The sequence below is a fragment of the Euprymna scolopes genome, chromosome 3 (assembly GCF_053919585.1).
Source record: "Euprymna scolopes isolate OS-2025 chromosome 3, ASM5391958v1, whole genome shotgun sequence".
NCBI classification, from domain to species: Eukaryota; Metazoa; Mollusca; class Cephalopoda; order Sepiida; family Sepiolidae; genus Euprymna; species Euprymna scolopes.
The window spans coordinates 46454779-46477450 of NC_136484.1; the positions used below are offsets into that span (position 1 = coordinate 46454779).

Here is a 22672-nt window from a genome sequence, read left to right on the forward strand (position 1 = left end):
CAGCCACGACAAAACGAATTGGAGAAAGAAAGAGAGTAACTTATGAAGGTATTTAATTCTTTCCAACTGCAAGAACTTAGACACCAGGGTCGGAAAGTGGGATTGAGAGGTCAGCCCCCCCCCCCAAGGAGAGGGACTCTGACCTGCAAAAAGCGCCTGGGTAGCCCCGTCGGCATTCCTTGGTAAGGGCGCCTCAGTTGTTTAGCAATAAACTAACTTCTTAAAGAGAGACAGCAAAGCCTGAGAGGGTGGACCTCTTAGAACTGCACACAACTAGCACCACACCGCAAAATCAGCAAGGACCAAATCATTACAGGAATGGTCTAATTTCTGTTGATTTTTTTTTTGGGGGGGGGGGAGGATAAAAATCCCTAGTCGGATACCTTTATGACGTCATTCCATTCGCCTTTTGTGACATCACCGAGTATGATGGATAACAAGATAGAAACAAGCAAGGAAGATATTATTCGCAGAGTTTCAGTAGAATAAGAAAGATATAAATAAATTGTTTGGGAACAATATTCAAACATATTTCACCGTAAATAATATCTAGCCATATATTAAGAAGTTACCAACAATAATAGGAAGAGTCCAAAGTATTAACATTGAATGACGAGACACAACTAATGCATGAATATAGTTAGCTAAATTATCGCTTACTTCCGACTGGCAGTCTCGTTTTCAACCTAAATGGTCGCTGACCTGGATTCCTAATCGACTAAAGAAGACAATATTTGACATTTTTGTTGTACATAGGTATGTATTTATATCAATGCATCTATATTATATTTGTTAATTTACTTGTGCATCTTCATTTTAAGCTTTTAATTATCACAAATTGGTATGAATAATTCATAAAAACTTGCTGATAATCACCATTTGTTTGTTTGTGGTGTTTACAAGTTAATTGTAAACATTTGAATTGTCAATTAAATTGTACTAAAAAGTTTTCTTTAAATATTTAGAAACATTTTTATTTATTTATTTCTAATAGTTCAAATATTCCTTATAATTCTGCTAGAATTTCAGTGCATTTTTTTATTACAAGTATTTAAAAAAAAAAAAAAAAAGGTGTTTTCTTTAATTTTTATTACGTACATGAAAACATTACGAGTATCGCCATGTTCTGTCTGTAATAATAGTAATAAATTACGGAAGCACAAAATGTTTACCATATTTGATGTTTATGCATGGAAAATAAGGCTCATAAAGAGAAAACCCTGAACGTAAAAAATGTTATGCGTTTCCGTAGTTTATAAAACTTGGCGTCACCCGAAAACGGTGCTAATGCAGAGAGTGATCCGCGCTACTTTTTAAATCGTATTTCTGGTTTGTATTACTGTACACATAGATTCGATAAAGTTGTCAAAAAACAAATATATAACAAATAAATGTTATCAAAGGTAAGATAAGTTATTTTTCTACCAAAGTGGACATATTTTTCGTGATTTTATTTAATGTAACATGTTTATTCAGCTCGAAAAGCTGACAGTGTTTACCGATGTATGTATTGGAAAATTCAAAATGGCGGCCGACTCTCTCTCAAAGAGGGCAAGTTTGGGAAAAGGTATTATAAATAATAAACTAGACAAAATACTGTTAGAAATTCGCTCAATATATGTTACCGTGACATAAGTTGACATATATTCGGTTGTTTTTTAATAGTATTTTGTCTAGTTTTTTATTTATAACATCTTTTGCCAAACTTACCGTGTTAAAGAGACAGTCGGGCGCGGGCGCCATTTTGAATTTTCCAATACATCGGTAAACACTGCATGTTTTTCGATCTGAATAAACATGTTACATTGAATAAAAACACAAAAAATATATCCAGTTTGGTAGAAAAGTAACTTCTCTTGCCTTTGATAACATTTATTTGTTATATATTTGTTTTTTGACAACTTTATCGAATCTGTGTATAGTAATACAAACCCCGTATTTCCACGTTTAATTAAAGTTTTTTTTATTTTTTTTTTTTTTATTCAATTGTAACAGAATAGGTACAAAACATCCTCCCCTCCCCATGTTAAGAATGGCTTTTTAAATAACGTTATTATTTCAGCACGGATTACTCTTTGCATGAGTACCGTAAAATCTCCACCTTAAAAAAAAAAAAAAAAAAGTTTCTCGCCACTTCGTGACATGTACACGATTAAAAAAATATGACTAATCGAATATTTATTAAAATAGCACAAAATAAAATTACAAAATTAAATCCACCAGAATGCATGCCAGTTTCTTAGTAAACAAGGCTGCAATTTAATCTTTTGTCAATGAATGAGTGACAAAATACACACACACACATATATATATATATATATTATACAGAACAGTAACACGGACCATGCTTTTTTTTTTTTTTCGATAGAATTTTCAAATTAAATTCATTTTTTTTTGGTATTATTATACAAACACCGTGACAGCGTTAGGGTTAGGGGTAGGGTTAATTCGCTGTCACGGTGTTTGTATAGTTTTACCTTTTTTTTTTTTTTTATATCTTTTGTTTATTAAATTGTTAGATGAAAATACAAAATAATTACAAAACGCCCCTTCCCATGTTAATAATCAGATTCTAAATAATGTTATTTCAACACGGTCCGAATTCTGCATAAGTACGGAAATGAATTTGTGAAATTTCGACATTGAAAAATAACTAGTAATTAAGCTTCTAACTAGTAATAACTAGTTAGAAGCATTTAATCTGACAAATAGGAAATCTTTCTTTTTTTTTTTTTTTTTTTTTTTTTTACTTCGGTGTCGCCAGTTATCAAGGCCTGAAGGCCACTCGAGGATAAGGGTTAATGAATGTAAAGTGGTGGTATAATCGTTAATGGTGTGAATTAGGTAGAATTTATCTACGACGATGGCTCAACAAGAACTTGTTTACATTGGATTTGAAGGCTACCATGTTGTATTCAACCAGGAAGCAGGCCAGAGCGGAACAGTGTTTCCACTGTTCCACAGGCGGGCAGTTATGGGAAACAAGCTTTGTTCATGGAATCTGCGTTTAGACATAAGCAGATAAAGAGTGGCGAAATCATATATAGTGATTGTAGCTAGTGGAGTGTTTTTTTTCTTTTGTGAAAGTTTGGGGAGGGGGGAACGATAGATTGGAGTTTTAACATTCTTAGCAATTCATTATGTATTAAACAATTAAAAGTTTTTATAGATTTGAAATCTGAAAGTAAAAACACTCGGACAGTGCCGAGCGCCGGTGCGTGCGGTGCGCCGGTTAGATATAGTTTTTAAATGAACAATACTTATTTACTTAATACTTATTTATCGAAATGAACTAAGAATTTTTGATCGAATAAAGGTGTCTATTTTGAGTACCCGCTCTAAAAGTTTAACAATAAAAAAAAATGTTGCATCTGAGTACACACACACCCACACCATATGCTAGTTCAGCCCAAAAGAAAGACTCTACACCCCCCCTTTTTTTTCGATTGCATATAAACAGACTGAAAAACTGGGCGATAGAAATAAATAAAACAAAATGTTAGTTTAGAGAGGGGGGGGGGCTTATAAGTTTAGCGTATAAATTTAGTATAAAATGAACACCCACTTTTTGATCAGATAACATTTTAATGGCGTGTTAACTAATTTTTTTTTTTTTTTTTTTTTTTTTTTACTTAAATCTTAGCCATTTTCTTAACTTGTTGGAAGTTGTCTTTTTTTTTTTCTTTAATTTTCTTAGCAATTCGTTCAAGCTGGGATGGAGCATCCTACCGGATGCAAAACATTCACCTGCTAACTCAGATATTCCAACCGAGAGATCTTTATAAGATTCTGACCATGTCTTTAAGTGCAATTGTTTGAAATCAATTGTGTGTGTGAGGTGTTGTTTTTGTTTTCATTTCCACCCGGACTTAGGGTTATGGTTAATTTTTTTATGCCTGTTTTTTCAATTTGCCATTTCTTGCTATATGTCCTTAAAACATTATCAAGTTAGAAACTCCTGACCAAAGAATCTGTAGTCATTTTGTTAAATTTTTATGTAAAACTGATCCCCCATCCTAAATTTTAAAATAATTTCTATAGTAAGTCTTGTTATCTCCAATGATCGATTCGACCTGTGTAATTGCTATTTTGAATAGGCAGCAATCATTCCACCATAAGTCTGCTAGAAATAGACAAAAATTTATGGCCTCAAGAAAATATTGTAACAGTATGATACCTGCAGTTAAAAGTAATGTGTACTGAGATGGCCAAAAAATACATGGAGTCACAGAAATTAGGAACGTGGTGTAAATTTTAGAAAATGTATAATAACATTATGAATAATGGGCAATCGACAATTTCCATCCAGCTTCCATGAGTTTGTTTCTGTGTTCTCGGTCATCTTCTTGCTTCTGTGGTAACTATAATAAAAGATAAGAATTAAAAACAATACACAAACACCAAAAATATTCTTGTTCAATGATTTTTTTTTTTTAGCATTTCTGAATTTTTGAGATCAGGTATGAATGTTTCCAATTATTTAGATTAATCGGACAATTGTTTTCACATCTTGAATATTATCTGCACAACGTTTCGGTCGATGTAACCTCCGACCTTCATCAGGTGTAAAAGTCGCCATGTTTTGGCAGGAAAAATAAAGGGACATAACTCTGCACTCTACGGTTTCAAATTTTTTTATCTAGTCGGAAGTAAGTTTACACGAATTATAAAAATAATTTAGTTATCAAGGAACCCCAAGGGATATAATTTTTAACTTATGATTCAATTTTTAATTAAATCCATCAACTAATTATGTTTTGTTTTACAGCACTGGAAAATTTATCATTCAAAAGCGTCAGGTGAAGAAAAAAAGAATTCAAATAATCAACTCACAGGTCACTTGCAAAAGATTTTTCTCTCTTCATCTGCAAGTCTTATTTCAGACTTCCTGTTCATAACGTTATATCCTGATATATAGTCCTACCATTCGACTCGACTTCTAATGAAATTTTCTGTTTAATTCCTATTCCTCTCTTTAAACTAACCTTATGTGAAAAATCTCATTTGAACACTATTTTTACATGTCCAAATCTAGATATTGCTGCACTGCGAATTTTGTTAAAATTGTTAAATAAATTTAATATTTGTTTCCTTATATTGTGTTTCTAATGAATGTGTCTTTAGTTTTTATTTATCTTAAAAAAACGGATTGTGGCGTATGAAGGTATAACTCCATAGAAGTACAAACATTCTGAGTCGCAGGAGTACAAACATTCTGACATTGACTCCTTATTTTTAAAGTTTTCCAATATTTAAACTGTCGATTCTTCACAAATTGAAAACTCACTTTAATTCTGCTTTCTAGCATTTTTATGACTCTGACTCCTACAAGTTCAAACTCTGACTCAGCAGCCCTGGGAAATAAAATAATGAAGAACCAAAATTTTTTTATTAAGAAAGAAAATCAGGCGGAGTCTATTGGAGTAGGAAATATGACAAAAGATGGTGTTATAAAAATTTAAGGTCAAAGCAATTAAAAAAAATTTGTTTTTAAACTATTTTATTTGATGTAATAAAAATGTTTATAATTTTCTTTTCTTTATACAGGGGGTGGAATGATAAATTTGTCACCCTAAAGAAAATAACATTACAGCTTTATTTTAAAACTTTTATTGAAAAAATCAATTCACATAACTTTATTGTGTAGTAGAGCTGACATCTATTGAGTGTAACCACCTTCAGCCTCAATTGCCGCATGAACTAGGAGTATACCTTTATCACAAGCGCCGGCTGGAGCTTGGTGATGGTGGCGATCAGGCTGTCTTTGGTGTTGTGGAAGGTCATGTTGGTGATGTTCTTGACATATCACCAAACGAAGTAGTAGGGTTTAGGTCAGAGAGGAGGGGGGGCAGTGAGAGAAGGGTACAAAGTCATAGCACTCCTTCTGAAGCAAAGCCTGGGTCTCTTTTGGACTTAAGTCTTACTGCCACACCCAGGGTCTGGCAGTAGCCACCTGATTACAACAGGGGATCACCACACTCTTCAACACATCTAGCTACACTTTAATGTTGACTTTCAAGCCAACTTCGAAGATGTGAGATGGCATAATGTGGCCCTCACTTGAAGCCATAACCGTGGCTCTCATTTTGAGCTGTGCCCTCAAGCGTTGAACTGCTCGGATTTGTATTTTAGGGGTCCTGGCAATCATCCTGTTGTAACTTGGATCATTAGAGAGCATGAGTTGTACAGTGAGGCATCTCGGATCTTGCTTGTTGAACATTGTGTCACTTTCAGACATGATAGGAGGCTCCTCTCACTCTTGGGATGTATACACAACTGGCCAACTAGTAGATGGTTTTCAACAACAAAAGAAAACTGGTTTTCATTAAACATGGCATTATGTCGTCTTTTCTAGGGCGACAATTTTATCGTTCCACCCTGTAGCATATTTAATTGCAGTTTTATCATCAAATGCTATTTAAAACCATGAATTTATCAAAAATCATCTTTCAATAGGCATAATAGGAGTGGAAAATAATTATGTTTTTCTTTGCTTAGTTAACATTTAGTTGCAGACTTTTTGATCATTTAATATGAACCAAGTGTAAATACAGCACCTCAATTATATTTAGAAAATCTAAACTTTCCAAATTGATTTTGTCTCTGAATACATATGGTTCTGGTTTGGAATTATCTTTTTATATTAAAAAACAAAAATAAAGAAAAATCTGTATGCACCAGTAACAAAATGAAAATATGTTCCAAAAATTACATAAATTGCTAAAGTATTTTTTATTTTTATAAAAATTTTTAAGCAATTAATGAGAATTCATAGGGATTACAACATTAATCTAATAGCAATGAAGTATTGCTGAGTTAAGTCCCTTTGTTAAGATTTTTTTTTTTTTAAATATCAAGATAATCACTTTTCAAATACTCAAATTTGATTTTCTTATTTAAAAATAAGACTACTTGATTAATTTATGTGATTTTTGGAATTTTTCATTTCGTTATGAGTCTATATACCATACAGATTTTTCTTTATTTTTTAATACGAGGGAATTCTGGACAAAAATGATATTAGTAGAGTAATTTGGTAGATGTCCGAGTCTGTGAATACGTTACTTGACTAATAGAGAGCGAGAAAGACTGACTCTTGCATAATACATTTTATTGAAATTCATCCATTTGTCTTTAATTCTAATCAGTTGATTCATTTATTTTCAGGTTTTATTAATCAGACCATATGGGTAAGAAGGCCGACCCCAAAGCTCAGGATACTAATTCCACAGCTTATGTTTTTTTCCTGAAGGCTTGCAAAGAAGAACATGAAATACAGCATCCTGGAGTTAAATTAGACTTTGCTGTCTTCTCTCGAAAATGCTCAGAAAAATGGAGTGTAAGTTGAATTTTTTTTTTTTTTTTCTTGACCATTTTTTTTTTCTTAAGAGAAAAGATTTTCCATATATTGAAATGAAAATTTCTCAAATAAGTTATAGTCAGCTAATGTACTTTTTAATTTCTGGCAAATCAGTTCCTCAGCTTACTCTCATGCCTATGTCTCTCCTGTGCATGTATTTTTTTATTTAATAATCATTGAAAAAAATTCTCGGTCTTATTTTAAGATGACACTGCATAACATTCGCAAGACATCCATTTATAAAGTCTTTTTTTTTTTTTTTCTTTTCAATCTCTTAAGTGGTTGGAAATAATTGTATACATTACATCTAATTCAGAAGCAAGTTCTCAAACAGTTGTGCATGGATTGGCTTCGACTAAGGCCCTTAATTGATCATTGTCAACATCTGATGGTTGACCATTATGCTCATCATCTTCAAAATTCTTAAACCACCATTGTGCTGTGCGTTCAATAGTGGTTCTTGGGCCAAATGCTTCGTTGATATCGTGAGCTGTTTCAGCAGTTTTTTGGCCTAGCTTGAATTGAAATAAGGAAATCGTGCGAATTTGCTTTTTCTATCTTGTATTCAACATTCTGAAAAGAAAATGCAATTGTTTTAAAATGATTGTAATTTACATGATCAGATAGAGCGAAATATGCTTTTTAAAATGATATATAAAGTAAAGGTATTATAACAAAAACTTATGTGAAAATGCATGATTTGAAATCCAAATTTAAAATTCTGCAAGAACTTTCTTGTCAACCTCATATCATACAGATTTTTCTTGTGTTTTTTAATATGGAGGAATTCTGGGCAAGTATAGATTTTTAAATCATTCTTACATAATATTGATTGCCAACCAAAGCTACAGAATCCAGTCTACTGTATTGATTTCTTACTCCTAACTGAAGCAACCTATCTAAAGAATTGATGTTGCTCTACTAAGGGTTAAGAGTTTAGTTTCTTCTACTTATAGCTGGAAGTAATGGGAAATATTTATACTTTTTTTTTTTTTTCCAATGATATTAGTTCAAAGTAAACATTGTAGTCTGTGCTTAGCTTGAACCTTGTTTGCTCAGTTTCAGTTTGCACTAACTAAACTGTCTACAGATTACACCTAAATACTTTTCTATGTTGCATAATTGAACCTTCACATTGTAAATCTGTTCCCCCCCCCCCGTTTTTGTTTTTTCTATTGTAGACAATGATACCTGAAGAAATAGATTTATTTGAAGAAATGGCAAAACGGCAGAAGATGCGATATGAAACGGAATTGGCCAGTCATATGCCTCCACCTGTCGAACAAAAGAAACCCAAGAAGAAAAGAGTCAAAGATCCAAATGCCCCAAAACGCTCCTTGTAAGAATCTGACATTTTGCTTTCTTCATTGATGTTGCATATGTGTGAGTGTGTAAGTGTTTAGATTTAAATAAAATCTGTAATTTTAGAAAGCCAGTACAATGCAAATTAAAAAGAAAAAAAGCATTTGTTTATAATCAGATTTTCAATGATATAACACCTTCTTCAGGAATAAGGTGTTACATCTTTGAAAACTTGATTATAAATAAAACGTTTATTTAAAAATAAAATCTGGCATTATTACTGGCTTTCTAAAAACTACAGGTTTTCAATTCAATAAATTTTGTAAAAAGAAAAAAATAAATAAAACTATCATGTTGCTATGTCTATCGGGGTGGGGTATCAGAAATTTATACAGAAGAGGATAGTGTCCTAATACTTGTCCAATTTTGCTTTGAACTGTTGCATCCTTGGTGCATTTATTATGTTTGTTAAAAGTTCAAGATGGAAAGTGAGTGAGAAAATGGCCCTCCTCTGGTTGGATTGAAATCCGTTTCTGGTAATTACCACGCAAATCTTTCAAGTGCAAGAGCGAATAGCAGATCCTCGAAAAGATAATAGAAAGTAAAGAGATTTTAGGCCAAAATAAGATCACCACATAAATGTTGGTATGCAAAGGAGAAAATAGTTCTCTATAGCATTGGTTTCTAACCTGTGGAACATGACCCCCACCCCCATTTAAAGTCATGACACCAATGCTATGGAGTTGCCAATTGATTTTGAGTCCAATATGACTTATATAAAACACAGTGGGGGGAAAAAAAATATTTATAAACTGCAGCTACAAGAATTTTGGGCAAAAGTTTCACAAAATTCCCAGTAATATCAAAAATCGCAATAAAGATTTAATGCCATTCCCAACAATTTATGTGAAGTAGCATTGGCCCAACTTCTCATCTTTAAAAACAAGTACTGAAATCAATTAAATGTGGAAGATGAATTGAGCTATGTCATATTGACAATGGAACCCAGAATAGAATTGCTGGCTAAAAATCTGTAATATAGTAGAACCCCGGATACAATGACCCTTAGATAGTTTTTTCCAGGGCACTATGTGGAATACAATGTTTTTCCAACCTCTGGTTACAGTATTTGCCTGGCCTTACGGTGTTATTTATGTTATTTGATTATATACATGTGTATTATATACTGTACTGTATTTTGTTAGTAATTTTTAATGCGGTATCCTAGGGTTCTACTGTTCTAGCCATCTCATTGAGGTCCGTTCATAAACATACTTTACATTGTTGTGGAAAATTTGTGTATTTTGAATCATTTTAAATTGATTTGCAATTTTTGTAGCAGATTTGAAATTTTTTTATGAATAAATTTACGAAATATATAGTTACTTTACAAATAATTAATCTATACTTCAATAATTGCAGTAAATGGCAGTTGGTTGGACTAAAAATGAATATATAAGATATTTTAAGGATTGACATTGCATTTTTTTTTTTTTTTACAAGGTGGTCACCATTTTATCAAGGCCTGGAAGCCACTTGGTGATAAGGGTTATTGCGTGTACAGTACATTAATGTTGAGATTTGATAAAGTGTCTACTTAAGGGGCGGTTCATCAAGAATTTGTTTATGTTGGACTTGAAGATATCCAAGTTGTAGTCAGGTGGGAAACAGGCAGATGGAACGGAGTTCCACAAGCGTGCACTTCTAAGAAAGAAGCTTTGTTCATGGAATCTACATTTTAATTTTAGCACAGATAAAAAGTGGGAAAAAATTTTGAGAGTGGTTTCATCTAGATGGGTGTTTTGTGAAAGATCTACGAGGGGGGGGCAGGGATTGGAGCTCAGACGAGCACCTGCCATGGAAGTAACGATAAAACAAAGACATGCTCGCAACGTCTCTCCCCTAGGAGAGAGGTTGCAGGGAAGAGAAAAGGGCATCCCCCACTAAGCCTATGTTGTACTCCGTCAAGGCAGGATAGAGTATTTTTAGCAGCTCCTACCCAGCTGTGGCAACAGTACTTCATCCTTGGATGTACTTGGCTTTTATACTCCTTGCTTCTTCTAAAATAGGTCACCATATTTGAAAGGTTGGGAACCACTGTTCTATAGTTTGCTTTCATAGGACAGTCCTTGCACTACCCGAGTCATCAAACGTTATTCAGATTCTGGATATCACATATTAGATGTGGAGCATATGTATAAGTTAGAAAAGCATTTTTTGCAAGACATGAAAATTGTTAAAGTTTTTTTTTTGTTTTTGTTTTTTTGTTTTTTTATTTAACTTTAGAAATTAAAGATTTAATTTATCAATTTTCAGAATGCACTTTTATAAACTTTACAAAGTAAAATAGAAAAATTTAATTTAAATGTAATCTAAAAATTACCTTGGATTTATGTTGTGTACATTTTGTTGCCTTTGAAAACAATTTTTATCTATTATTAGTAATAAATTTAGCAATTAATGATGTAGATGTATATAATTTTTTTAGCTACAATTTTTTAAAGTACAACAAATTGTACATAACATAAGATAAATCCGAGGTAATTTTTAGATTCAATTTAAATTAAATATTTGGTCCCCTGACAAAAGGAGGGTGAACCGGTAAATTCACCCTCATCTGTTCGTCTGTCCGCACTTTTCTCAATAACTATGCCTTGGAATTTTTAAAAAGTTTTGCACAAACATTAAACATGATATGAGTAAAAATGTAACGGAATGGATTTTCCGGGGAAAACTCTGGTTGTTTCACCATTTTCATGCCCTGCAAGAAATGCTTTCAGGTTATGGATATCGCATATTATTAATACATTCGGTGGTGCTAAATGTCAAGTTATAAATTTACTTGCTTCAGTGAGGTTTTTAACTTTAATTTTAGATTTACGTTTTTAAAAATTGTTATGAGGGTTTAAATTATTCCGGTTACTATTCTTATTTCGGCTAATGTAACTGCTGACCTTCAGTTACATCTTTTTGAACTCTGAAACCTTATAGTCAAACTTTGGAATCTGTATGGAATTTTGAACTGAACCCTTCATTTAATCAATTAAATAAATTCTGTATAGGTTCTCAAGTTCATGTGGAAGGTTTCCAAGTTTAAAAAGATGAACCTGCAAAAGGTGAATATAATCATCAAGGTGGAAATAGTATTCCAAATAATTGAAATAAATTGATCATTTTTAAAAAAAAAAATCCAAAACCTGTTGTTTTTTTCTCATGAATTGTATCTTTATTTTCAGGTCAGCCTTTTTTTTCTTTTGCAAAGATGAACGTCCAAAATCATTACAACAAAATCCAAACTTGAAACCATCCGAAATTGCCACAATGTTGGGTCAGAAATGGAAAACCATGAGTCCCGAGGTGAAGGGAATGTACGAAAAGAAGGCGACGAAGGACAAACTCCGATATAAAAAGGTGATGAAAAAGAAAAGACAAAAAATGCTAAAACTAAATGGTCAAGATTCATGACCTTTTAAGGTTTTATAGGTCTTTTTATTTTGTTATAAAATGATAATGTTGTTGAATAAAGTTAAAATGTAAGACAGGATAGTCTTGAAATCTGTCCCTGCATGTTTAGTGATTAAAATGCTATTTTCAAATTTAAGAACGACTGACAGAATCCGTTTTTTTTTTTTTTTTTTTTTTTTTGTATACTGATGAATTAGTTAACCGTTTATCAAGACTAAAAGCCACTTAAGGGTAAATGTTAACAACTTATGAAGACAGTTTATGGTAAATGTTTATTTACATTAAATTTGAAGAGAACAATGTTGTATCCCTCAGAAATAATCTTGTGGTAACGTGTGCCACAGGAAGTTCGTTTGATGTTAGGCACATGGAAGAAGAAAGGAAATTTTTTTTGCAGTGATTGTAAGAAGACAAGTTCTTATGAAAGTTTATTGTATGTTTGGAAACATATGAATCTCTTTCGTTCAGCTATAGATTAAATAGCAACTGATTGCATAAGGGTAGATCAGCCATAAAACAGACAAACCAGAGAAATCTATATTTTAAAACAAAATAAAAATAAAATGGTATCTTGATTGCTGCCAAGTAGGTTTTATATATTTTAAGCCAATCTTGTGTTTGAAGGCTGAAAGATAATATCATACTTAGAAGATTAATTATACGAATACTAATATATATATATATATATATAATCATTATATAAAATGGACGCTTTTGTCTATTAATTCTGTTTTTGATCCTTTCCAACTTGCAAATAATGGTCTTCTCTTCTGACAGGAACTGGCTGATGTGATTGCCATACTTATCATGTCTGAGTACTTTCCAATCCTTCTGGAGTCATCGTTAGGGATAGATGTTATATATATATATATATATATATATATATATGTAGTAATAGTGGTCACCGGTACGTTTAGTGTGTGTGTGTATGTATATATATATATATATATATATATGAGAGAGGTATTAAATGTACCAGTGACGACCACCACTACTATTTATTCTAGTTTAATGTCATTTTAAAATTCATAAACTGACATTTGTCATTTTTTTTTATCAAAATAAGTCTTTATTTTTATCTAATTGACGTGCTTGTTTATTGTATATCCAGGCACACTATGTAAATTAGATGGCAAAATAATTAAGAAACCATTCTAAAATAGATTTGCTCTTATCCTAAATAGTCACAGAGATATTAGAAATTATAAAATGGTTGAATCAACATACAGTAAATATTAAAAGTGAGATATGGGTGACTTGTGCTAATTACAGATGATTATAAAAATGAAAACAGATTTGTTTTCTTTGGTTAATATAGTTTTTGAATATATAAGGTCGTATCCATTTTCAATTTATAAATATCATAAAATGAAATTGTCTGGTATGAATGCAAACCCCACAATATTATTATATCCCCCTGCATCTAAATTACTTGCACTACTTGGATAAGTACAAGTTATATATATATTTAAAATCTTGGAATTCATGAAAAGACTGAAGGAACTACTTTTTTAATAAATATTTATTAAATTATTATAATTATTAGATGCCTCTATTATAAAGCTTTCTCTGAAAGGATATTATCAAGCCCCTTTTGTGTGCAGAATTTGCTCTGACTCCAAGTGATTGATATTTTTTTTGTTATTCATATATATTTATACTAAAAGAATACATGCCTTAGGACGATTTCACAAACAGAACAGTATTATATCACTTTTATGGCTTATGAAGAATAAAAACCATGATATAATATTACTAAACCGTATGTCTAAAATCCTTATTCCAATTTTTGATCAAAATGCATGATTTTGATTTTGAAAAAAATCTAAAATTTAAGGCTGAAATTAATTAAATTAGAAATTCAGGGAGATTTTCTTAATATCTAATTACTATGGATCAAGTTTAGTGCAAATCCGAAATATTTGAATTTTCAAGTGGGAGTTTGTATGTGTATTATATCTATTAAAACCCTTTAAAATATACCAAAGAAATGGAAACTTGAGGTATATTTATTAATGTCTAATACCCATCATTAAACTTTTACACAAATGAGACATCAAAATTTCCATGAATGACTTCCACCCACACTACCACTCCTTACACTTATCAGGTGTTCCAAAACTCATAAGCGATTAATTAGTTTAGGAGTAAATCCTGTGTGTACAAACATATACACGTACCTAGCTTTATATAGAGATATTAGTTCCATTTAAAACATATCTATAAAGGTTCTGTCTATTGATCAGTCTGTTATGCTTAAGTTTGAAATATCACTTATTTCTAAATATGTAGAAAAATAGATCCCTTTGTAAGATAATACTAATCTTTTTATATTATTTTTTTTAAATTTCTTTTTTGTGAAATGTCTTTTTTTTTATTTATGTTTAATATTTACAGAAAAAATAAATATTACAATTGTTCAAATAAATATTTAATTAACTGCTATTTTATACATTTATTCAAAGAAAAAATAAATCTTAAATCTATATTTTATTTTTATTTTATTTTTTTTTGTCAAATAAAAAAACAATTTAATGAATTTCCTTCTAATGAGTGGAAGAACTGTCGTATGTTTTTTTTTTTTTTTTTTTTTTAATTTATTTATTTATTTATTTTTTTTTTGAGATACTTTAATTTAATATTTTTCACAACATATAATACATAAGTATATTTTGTTTGGCAACTTTAAAACATTATTTATTTGAAAATACTTTCCTAGATGAGTAACAGATTTACACGGATGACGAGATCAAACATGTTGATATTGCTTTGAGTAAGCTTGCATACTACAAAAGTGACATAATGAAAAATAATTGCCAACCATTAAATATATGATCTTGTTGGTCTGTGAAGAACAAGCTCTACTAAACTGTTAATTTTTAGTCTACAGACTTGAAACTTAATATATATAGGGAATTCGGACCTGTGGAACAAATTCAATTTAGTTTAGCAAGTAAAAATAGCTGCTAGGAGGTCAAAATTAAAAAACTGGAACTTGGCAGGCATAAGTCGACTAAATGTGTCCCTTCTACACTTGCGCAAATATATATTTATACATTAAAGTCGGTTACTTTTTAAAGTTAAAATATAATAATCAATAGATTTATATTATATAAAAGTCACTTTGTGTGCGAGTTCCTTCCTCATGGGTTCCGAAATGGCTGAGCCTATCTTTTGTAAATTTCACACAAAATTGATTTATATCTGGCAGTGTTCTTAGATATGTTTTGTACAGAAATTCATCTGATAAGTATCGAATCAAAAATATCCAATCTTAAAAATAGCTTTTCTCTCTTCTAGATAAAATAGAATAATTTTCACAGGTGAATATTTTACACTTACACTAACCAAGGGAGATAATAAAATCTCAGGAAATCATTTCTTTAAAAAACAAAACAAAAAAAAAAAGCAGATTTATTATAATCTGGGAATATAGCTTTGATGGTAGAGCATTTGACTACAGATCAACTGATGTCCTGTTCAAACCTGGGTCTACCTCACCGTTTTATTTTAATTTTTTTTTCTCATTAATGAGTTCAATTTACAATAAAAGAGGTACCATTTTAAAATCGCCACAAATTATTTCTTTATTTGCATATTTTGAAATTAAACATTAATCAGAAGTGACTTTTCCAGGACATCAAATATCAGCTGGTATATTATAAATAAACACAAAAAATTTTTTTTCAAATCAGTCCACCGGCCAAATTAATCGTCATAATATATAATAATCATTAGAGGAATGATTCTATAATAATGCCAATGCAATCTGCATGAATTAAAATAACATGTTTAAGTGTATCATATGACCAAGCAATGCCGGGCTGCCAGCTAGTTGGCTCTATTATAATAATTATGAACCCTGCATAAATTAAAATTTACATATTTAAGCATATTTTATGACTGGGTCAGGCCAGTCGACTACTACTATATATTGGGTACAATCTAAGAATCAATAGAGAGTTGGCTGATTTAATAATAAATACAAAATCAGCATAAATTAAAATATCATATATAGTCATATTTTATGACCAGGCAATGCCTGACAGCCTGCTAGTGTCTATATTAATAAAATTGTGTGATCACTTCTTGTATATGTGGGTGAGTGCACATATTTCTCATGTTTTCATTTACTATTAATCAATTATTGAAATAAAAACTACAATAGTGTAAATAGTTTAGTTTTTACAAAATGATTGATTTTTGGTTTGTCAGTTTTCTCTTGTGAATCGTTACAGCATGTTGTTGGGAATAAAATGTAATTCGATTTGAATTCTTTGAGAAATTTAAGTTGGGATTATTTTAAAATGTGTAACGCTTTCAAAAGAATATTTTGGAAAACTTCCGATGACGCTCAACTGAATTTAATTGGAATAAAAAAAATATTTTGTTAAAAAATAAAAACAAACAAACAAAAAATCAACTCTGACATGGTTTACAAAAAAAAGAAAAGTAAAATAAATTGCAAATAAATGTATTGCTGGGCAATGCAGGGTAGGAACAGTTAGCTTAACATAAATAGTACCTGGTTAGCCATTTACAATTTGTGGTTTAGTCATATTTTAAGAAATAATTTTGTGGAAAATTGTTTAAAAAGAATTACCATCTCTCTCCTTCCATTAGTAAAGTATAAAATGAAAATTACCAATTGTGATCTTATGTTAAAACTAGTTATGCCTATTGTGTGTGTGTGTGTGTGTGTGTGTGTGTGTGTATATATATGTGTGTGTGTGTGTGTATATATTAGAAAGAATGATTTTGAAAATTAAATTAGTTATGATATTGTTTGATAATTAATTTACTCAATTGTTATAAAAATATACACTTTAATATGTGTACCCCCCCCTCCTGTAATCTTAGAAAGATCTCTGGAATGTTTCCAGTGATTATAGGAGCAGGATACAAACAATTGCACATAAAGTTCCTTGTTAGTATCTTAAAAGAATTCTTAGTTGGAATGTATAAGATAGTCAGGGAACGGCTAGCATCTCCAGCTAGAACAAAATAAAAACATTTTGGAGAAAAAAAGTGAATTGTTTTGTTACATTTTTGAAACGTGCTATTTTAGATGGAATACCACAATTTATCATTCAGTAGTAGTTTTAAAATTCTTACTATTTTTTTTAGATTTTTAGACTGTGAAAAGATGAAAATGGAGGAAACTTTTTGGTTCATTTTTTTTTTTTTTTTTTTTTTTTTTTTTTTTTTTGCTGTAGGTCTTTGGGTCAAGATCAAAGTGTAGTATCTGTTCTTCAGATGCTACACTTCAATTTCTTGTTTTCTGTTAGTGAAGGAGAAATCCTTCACAACTGAGACAATTTTTTATTTTTGTTCCTTTTCTCCACATTAAAAAAACGACCCTGGTGTCTAACTCTGTCCCGTGGGGAGGCATTGTAAATAGGAATTATTTATGTGAAACCATATTATTTAGATTAGACGTGTATTTAAATGCACAAACAAGATATGTAAGTATGCATGTGACAGATGACATATTTTTCACCTTTCATTTATTCTGCATGAATCAGATGATTCTATTATTGGCATTGGTTTCCCCAATGTCTTTCTAGTTAGAATCCTTTTTAGAAAGATATTGAATACTTATAGGAAAGACTGTGAATATCCTAAGTGAAAGTGTTTCTGTAGAACAGACTGGATTCGAACGTGACACACCCAGGTTTTCAGTCCGTATCGTTAACCATTCACTCACCATCACCTTGTCCCCGATTTCAACTGATTCGGTTTTAATAAAAGCAAATCTGTAATTTGCTTTGCTGGGAGTAGTTATTTTTCTCTCCGTCTTTCAAAATGGAGGGAGGTGCAAGTAAAATCTAGTATTTCTGTTATCTTAAGGCATCAAGAGACCCCCCCCAAAAAAAAAAATATACACTTCAATATGTGTACCCCTCCCCTCATGTAATCTTAGAAAGATCTCTATCATTCCGGTAATTATAGGAGAACGATACAAACAATTGCACTTAAAGTGACAGTATCCTAAAAAGATCTCTCAGTTGGAATGTATAAGATAGGGGGTGAACAGCTAGCATCCAGTAGGATGCCCCATCTCCAGCTACAACAAAATAAGAAAATTGAAAAAAAAGTGAATTGCTTTGTTACATTTTTGAAAGGTGCTATTAAGCTGGAATGCCACAATTTATCATTCAGTAGTAGTTTTAAAATTTCTTACTTTTTGAGATTTTAGACTGTTAAAAGATGGAAATGAATGTAACTTTTTTTTTTTTTTTTTTTTTTTTTTTTTGCTGAACCGGAAATCAAATGACTCCAGACAAGTAACTTGGTATAAGGAGCTAAAAATAAATACCACTTCAAGGTCAAAAACTAGCCAACGATAAGTGTTTTGTAGGCAGATTCCAACCCTGAAAACAGTAATTCTTCCCCCTTTGTCAGAAAAATTGTTCATAGAATGTGAGGACTAAAGGACAAATAAGGGAAGCGAGAGGTATGAGACTACCGAAAGTAAAGCCAAAGTGGACCTTATATTCCGTGAGCGATGTTTGACAAAAAGGGAAGAATTGCTGTTTTCTGGTTTTGAAAATATCCATATAACATTTATCGTTAGTGCAACAAGGTCTAAAACTAGCTATGTAATACATGAATAAGCAGAGTGAGGGAGAGGGTTGATAGATTCGAGAGAAAGAGGAATAAATAAGGACGTGACTAAAGATCAGTCAATTTCTAAAAGCCATCCAACATATGCTATTCATACATTTCCCAGATGTTATTAGTTGCGTCTGACATATTTGATATCCAAGCAATATTAAATCTGCTAATGTAACATTTTCAAGTTTATAAACAAGTACACGATTAATATTATATTATTAGTCAATAATTTATTAGTATTTTGGTTATGTTTACAGGAAATGGACATTTTTAAGAGCCGGCAAGCAATGGAAGCTTTGGCTGAAAAGCCACCTCCCAAACCGCTAAGTGAAGATGAAGATGACGAAGTAGAAGAAATTTCACCTCCACCTCCGAAAGTTGCCAAAATAACGAAACCAGAAATAAAAATTCCTCCGGTAAAACAACTACCCGAAACTGATGATTCAGAAGAGGATGACGATGACGACGATGATGATGATGACGACGAAAGTGATGATGACGACGAAGACGATGATGATGATGATGAATAATATACTAATGTACAAACAATTAAAACGAAAAAAAAACGCTATTCTACTTATTTGTGTCGATTCATGGTTACGTATTGATCTCGTCTACCAATTCTGTTCATTTATTTTAAAATTTTAAAAACTACTTTCTTTTCTAAACATGTTTATCCATTTATATTTGAAATTTTTAAAAACTTTTCTAAAACGAGTTTCAGTTTCATTTTAAATAGAACGATTAACCCTGACTGAATAGTTTCGGTAGAAGCATCCTGACCCCCAAGACGCCTCGTTTTGATCCATCCAGTATTTTGTCTTTGGATGGTTGATATATGGGTACTAGTTTAATTATTTGGTTCAAAATATATTTACACTTTACCTAGGGGTTTTAAGTTTCCTTTAAGTTTCCCTTGAATGCAGTCAATTACTTTGGCTTGAAAATTATTATTACAATAATTTTATCATGGATATATCTTCTGCAAAATTTGTGACTTTATGATATTTTGTAGGGAACATACAAAATTAAATGCTACCCGTGGAATCGTTATTATAATTCAGAATATTTTCTGCAATCCAATCATATTTGCTACAAATAAATTTCCATCTATGTTTGCCTTGTTCACCAGGTTTCAATCATGAATACTCAGCAGTCTTTGTTTTACTACCATTTAATGATAAGCATAGCTGGATATGATGTATGAAATTGTCAATAACTTTGATACACTCTCCTTCTGGCACTGAGCTGATTTTGGCTGTGATGGCCTTCTTCAGGTAAGGAATAGTCTGGGGATTGTTTCACTAAAAACTATCTTTAACATAACTCCACATATAAAAACCTGAGGGGGTTAGGGTCTGGTGAGTGTGAAGCCCATTCAAGATCACTCTTCATACAATCATCCTTGTGTAGCATTGACTGCTGATAAAACATGACTGGAATAAAAAAAATGTTCAGATTTTCTTGTTCAAAGTGTTGAGGCAGAAGATTTGGTTTTGATCAAACTGTATTTTGTTCTTCAGTCAGGTTAGGTCTATGAGCTTTTAAGCATTCTGATAAAATCTGAATCCAATTTTATACTTCCAGATGCCATAACATGTTTTAAAAAACAAACACCAATCATTTATATTTTTTCTCCTCCTTTTAGCATTTCCTAAAAAAAAGTCTTCTTTTCACAAGTTTTATTTTATTAGTGTATGGTAGTTATGCAGGTCGATAATAATCAAGACAAATACAGTGGTATAGTTAACAAAAAAATGTTACAGAAATGCATGTCATGATTCTGGGGCCATAGCTGCCATGAATTTCTGTCATGACTTTTACATGTAACAGTATTTATTGTCATTGGGTAAGTTCATTTATTCTTGAAATGGGTGGATCAGCTTACCTCATAACATTCTTATTGTTTTGCAAGCTGATCTGATTCATTTCATCTGTGAAGCTGTCTTAATAAAAATAAATCTATTTTATACAAAGTTTACATTTTGGTTAATATTAACTTTAAGGGAATCCTAAAATCATAATATTCAATAAAAAAAAAAAAAGAAAAACTATTTAAAAGTTTTTAATAAAATGTTTAATTAAACACCATTCAAACAGCTTTGTTGTCTATGCTCTGTTGGAATCAATTCAACATAGGTGCTTCTGTTTCAAACAAACATGGCAGCCATGATGCATTGCATTATGAAAACAAATAAATTTGCAGAAAAGTAAGAGTGAAAAAAAAATTTTTGTGCAGATTTTGGATAAAATTGTTCATATTAACTTTAGGTCCCTATTCTACAAACGTTTTTTTTTTTTATTTTCTGTAAAATTTATTTGTTCCCATAATGCCTCACATCAAAGCGGCCATGTTTGCTTGAAACCGAAATAGTTGTGCTGAATCAATTCCAACTAGCATAGACAACAAAACTGGTTACATCTATGTTTTGGAATTTGGAGATAAAGATTGATAATTTGTATTACTTCAATTATTTGGACTACTATTTTCATCTTGGATATTATCCCATATAAATTCCTAAGTTTAACAAGACGTACTTAAAGAAGGTCGGAGGTTACATCAGTCAATCGTTGTAAGAATAATATCTAAGATGAGAACAGTAAGCCGAATAATCAGATAAATGGTAAAAATTTATTAAATTACACATAGTTTTGTAAAAAAAAAAAAAAAAAAAAAAAAAAAAAACGTTGAAAAGCGTTGATGTAATAAGATGTTTTGGAATAATGCTGAAGAGCATATTATTTTAGGATTTCCTTAAAATTAATATTAACCCTCGATTTTTGTTGCAGGCATATTCTTGAGAAGACAAATAGTCATATTCACCAAATACGAATATAATATTTGGAAAACACATATATACTCACAAGTTAAAGGTGTTTGACAATAACATCTGAAAATCAAAAAAAATTTTAATATTGTCTAAAAAAAATTTTTTTTTTTTAATCTCTCTACATTTTAAAACTGCCATTTTGTTTTTTACATTTTATTCAGCAAGAGTATATTAAAACTTGTTGAAATTATTCAAAAGCAAAAGCTATTGCTTAATGTTCAGAAATAATTTTGAACAAAATTGTTTTTTTTATTTAGAAAAAGGAATAAGTTTTATAAGTCATTATTGAAGTAAAAATGTCATCCTTTATTTTATCTTTAGAATTCATAAAATAACATTTTTGACAGTTTTTATAGAGAAAGATAAATTCATAGTTATTGGATCATTAAAATGCTTTTAAATCGGGTTTATTTAATTAAAATCAGCATCAGAAAGATTTTCAAATTAAAAAAAAAAAATTTTTAATGGAAAAATTTTCTATTCTAAAATTGGTACTTGTTTTTAGGGTTGTGACATTCATTTTTATTCTTTCTTTATTCACACGGACTTTAAAAATTGTCACTGACGTAAATTGTTTATTTATTCATTTTCTTATTCATAAATTTTATTGATTTAGAAAACCTTTTATTCCCGATTTACTAAAAAATATGTCATAATTATGATCTAAAATAGCCTGGAAAGAAAAACAGATTTCTGAATAACTGAACTTAAATAGAAATAACAAATCGCTTGATTCAGAAGTGGCTGATGTGTTTTACTGTCATAACAGATTCTATAATTCAAGACTAGATGGTTACTATAGCTCGTAAAATTTTATTTATTTATTATGTTTGAATTATCTCGATTTTAAATCCATCTAATCATGAACTGTTAAAAAAATATTGGGCAGCAATGTTATTGTAAATTGGACCTAGTATTTTTGCATATCTTTGTTGGTTGTCTTGAGAATTAAACCTAATTCAAAGAAAAACAGCCTTAAAATGAAAATATTTCATAATGGCTGTTTTAATATATTAAATTGGGGTTGGGAGATCAAATCATGTTTGATGTTTTTTTTTTTTTCTTTTTAAAAGCTGATCAATTATAAACGATGATA

General features: G+C 30.8%; 1 protein-coding gene across 1 annotated transcript; it reads left to right on the forward strand.

Annotated features, from left to right (window-relative positions):
* The first annotated feature begins 422 nt into the window (after positions 1-422).
* On the forward strand, positions 423-20796 carry LOC145254701 (high mobility group-T protein-like). The gene is made up of 5 exons (XM_080113371.1): positions 423-756; positions 7168-7339; positions 8542-8699; positions 11899-12073; positions 19003-20796. Exons 2-5 carry the CDS (start codon positions 7187-7189, stop codon positions 19273-19275), a joined length of 759 nt encoding a protein of 252 aa, XP_079969497.1. The 5' UTR covers positions 423-756; positions 7168-7186; the 3' UTR covers positions 19276-20796.
* Positions 20797-22672: the final 1876 nt, after the last annotated feature.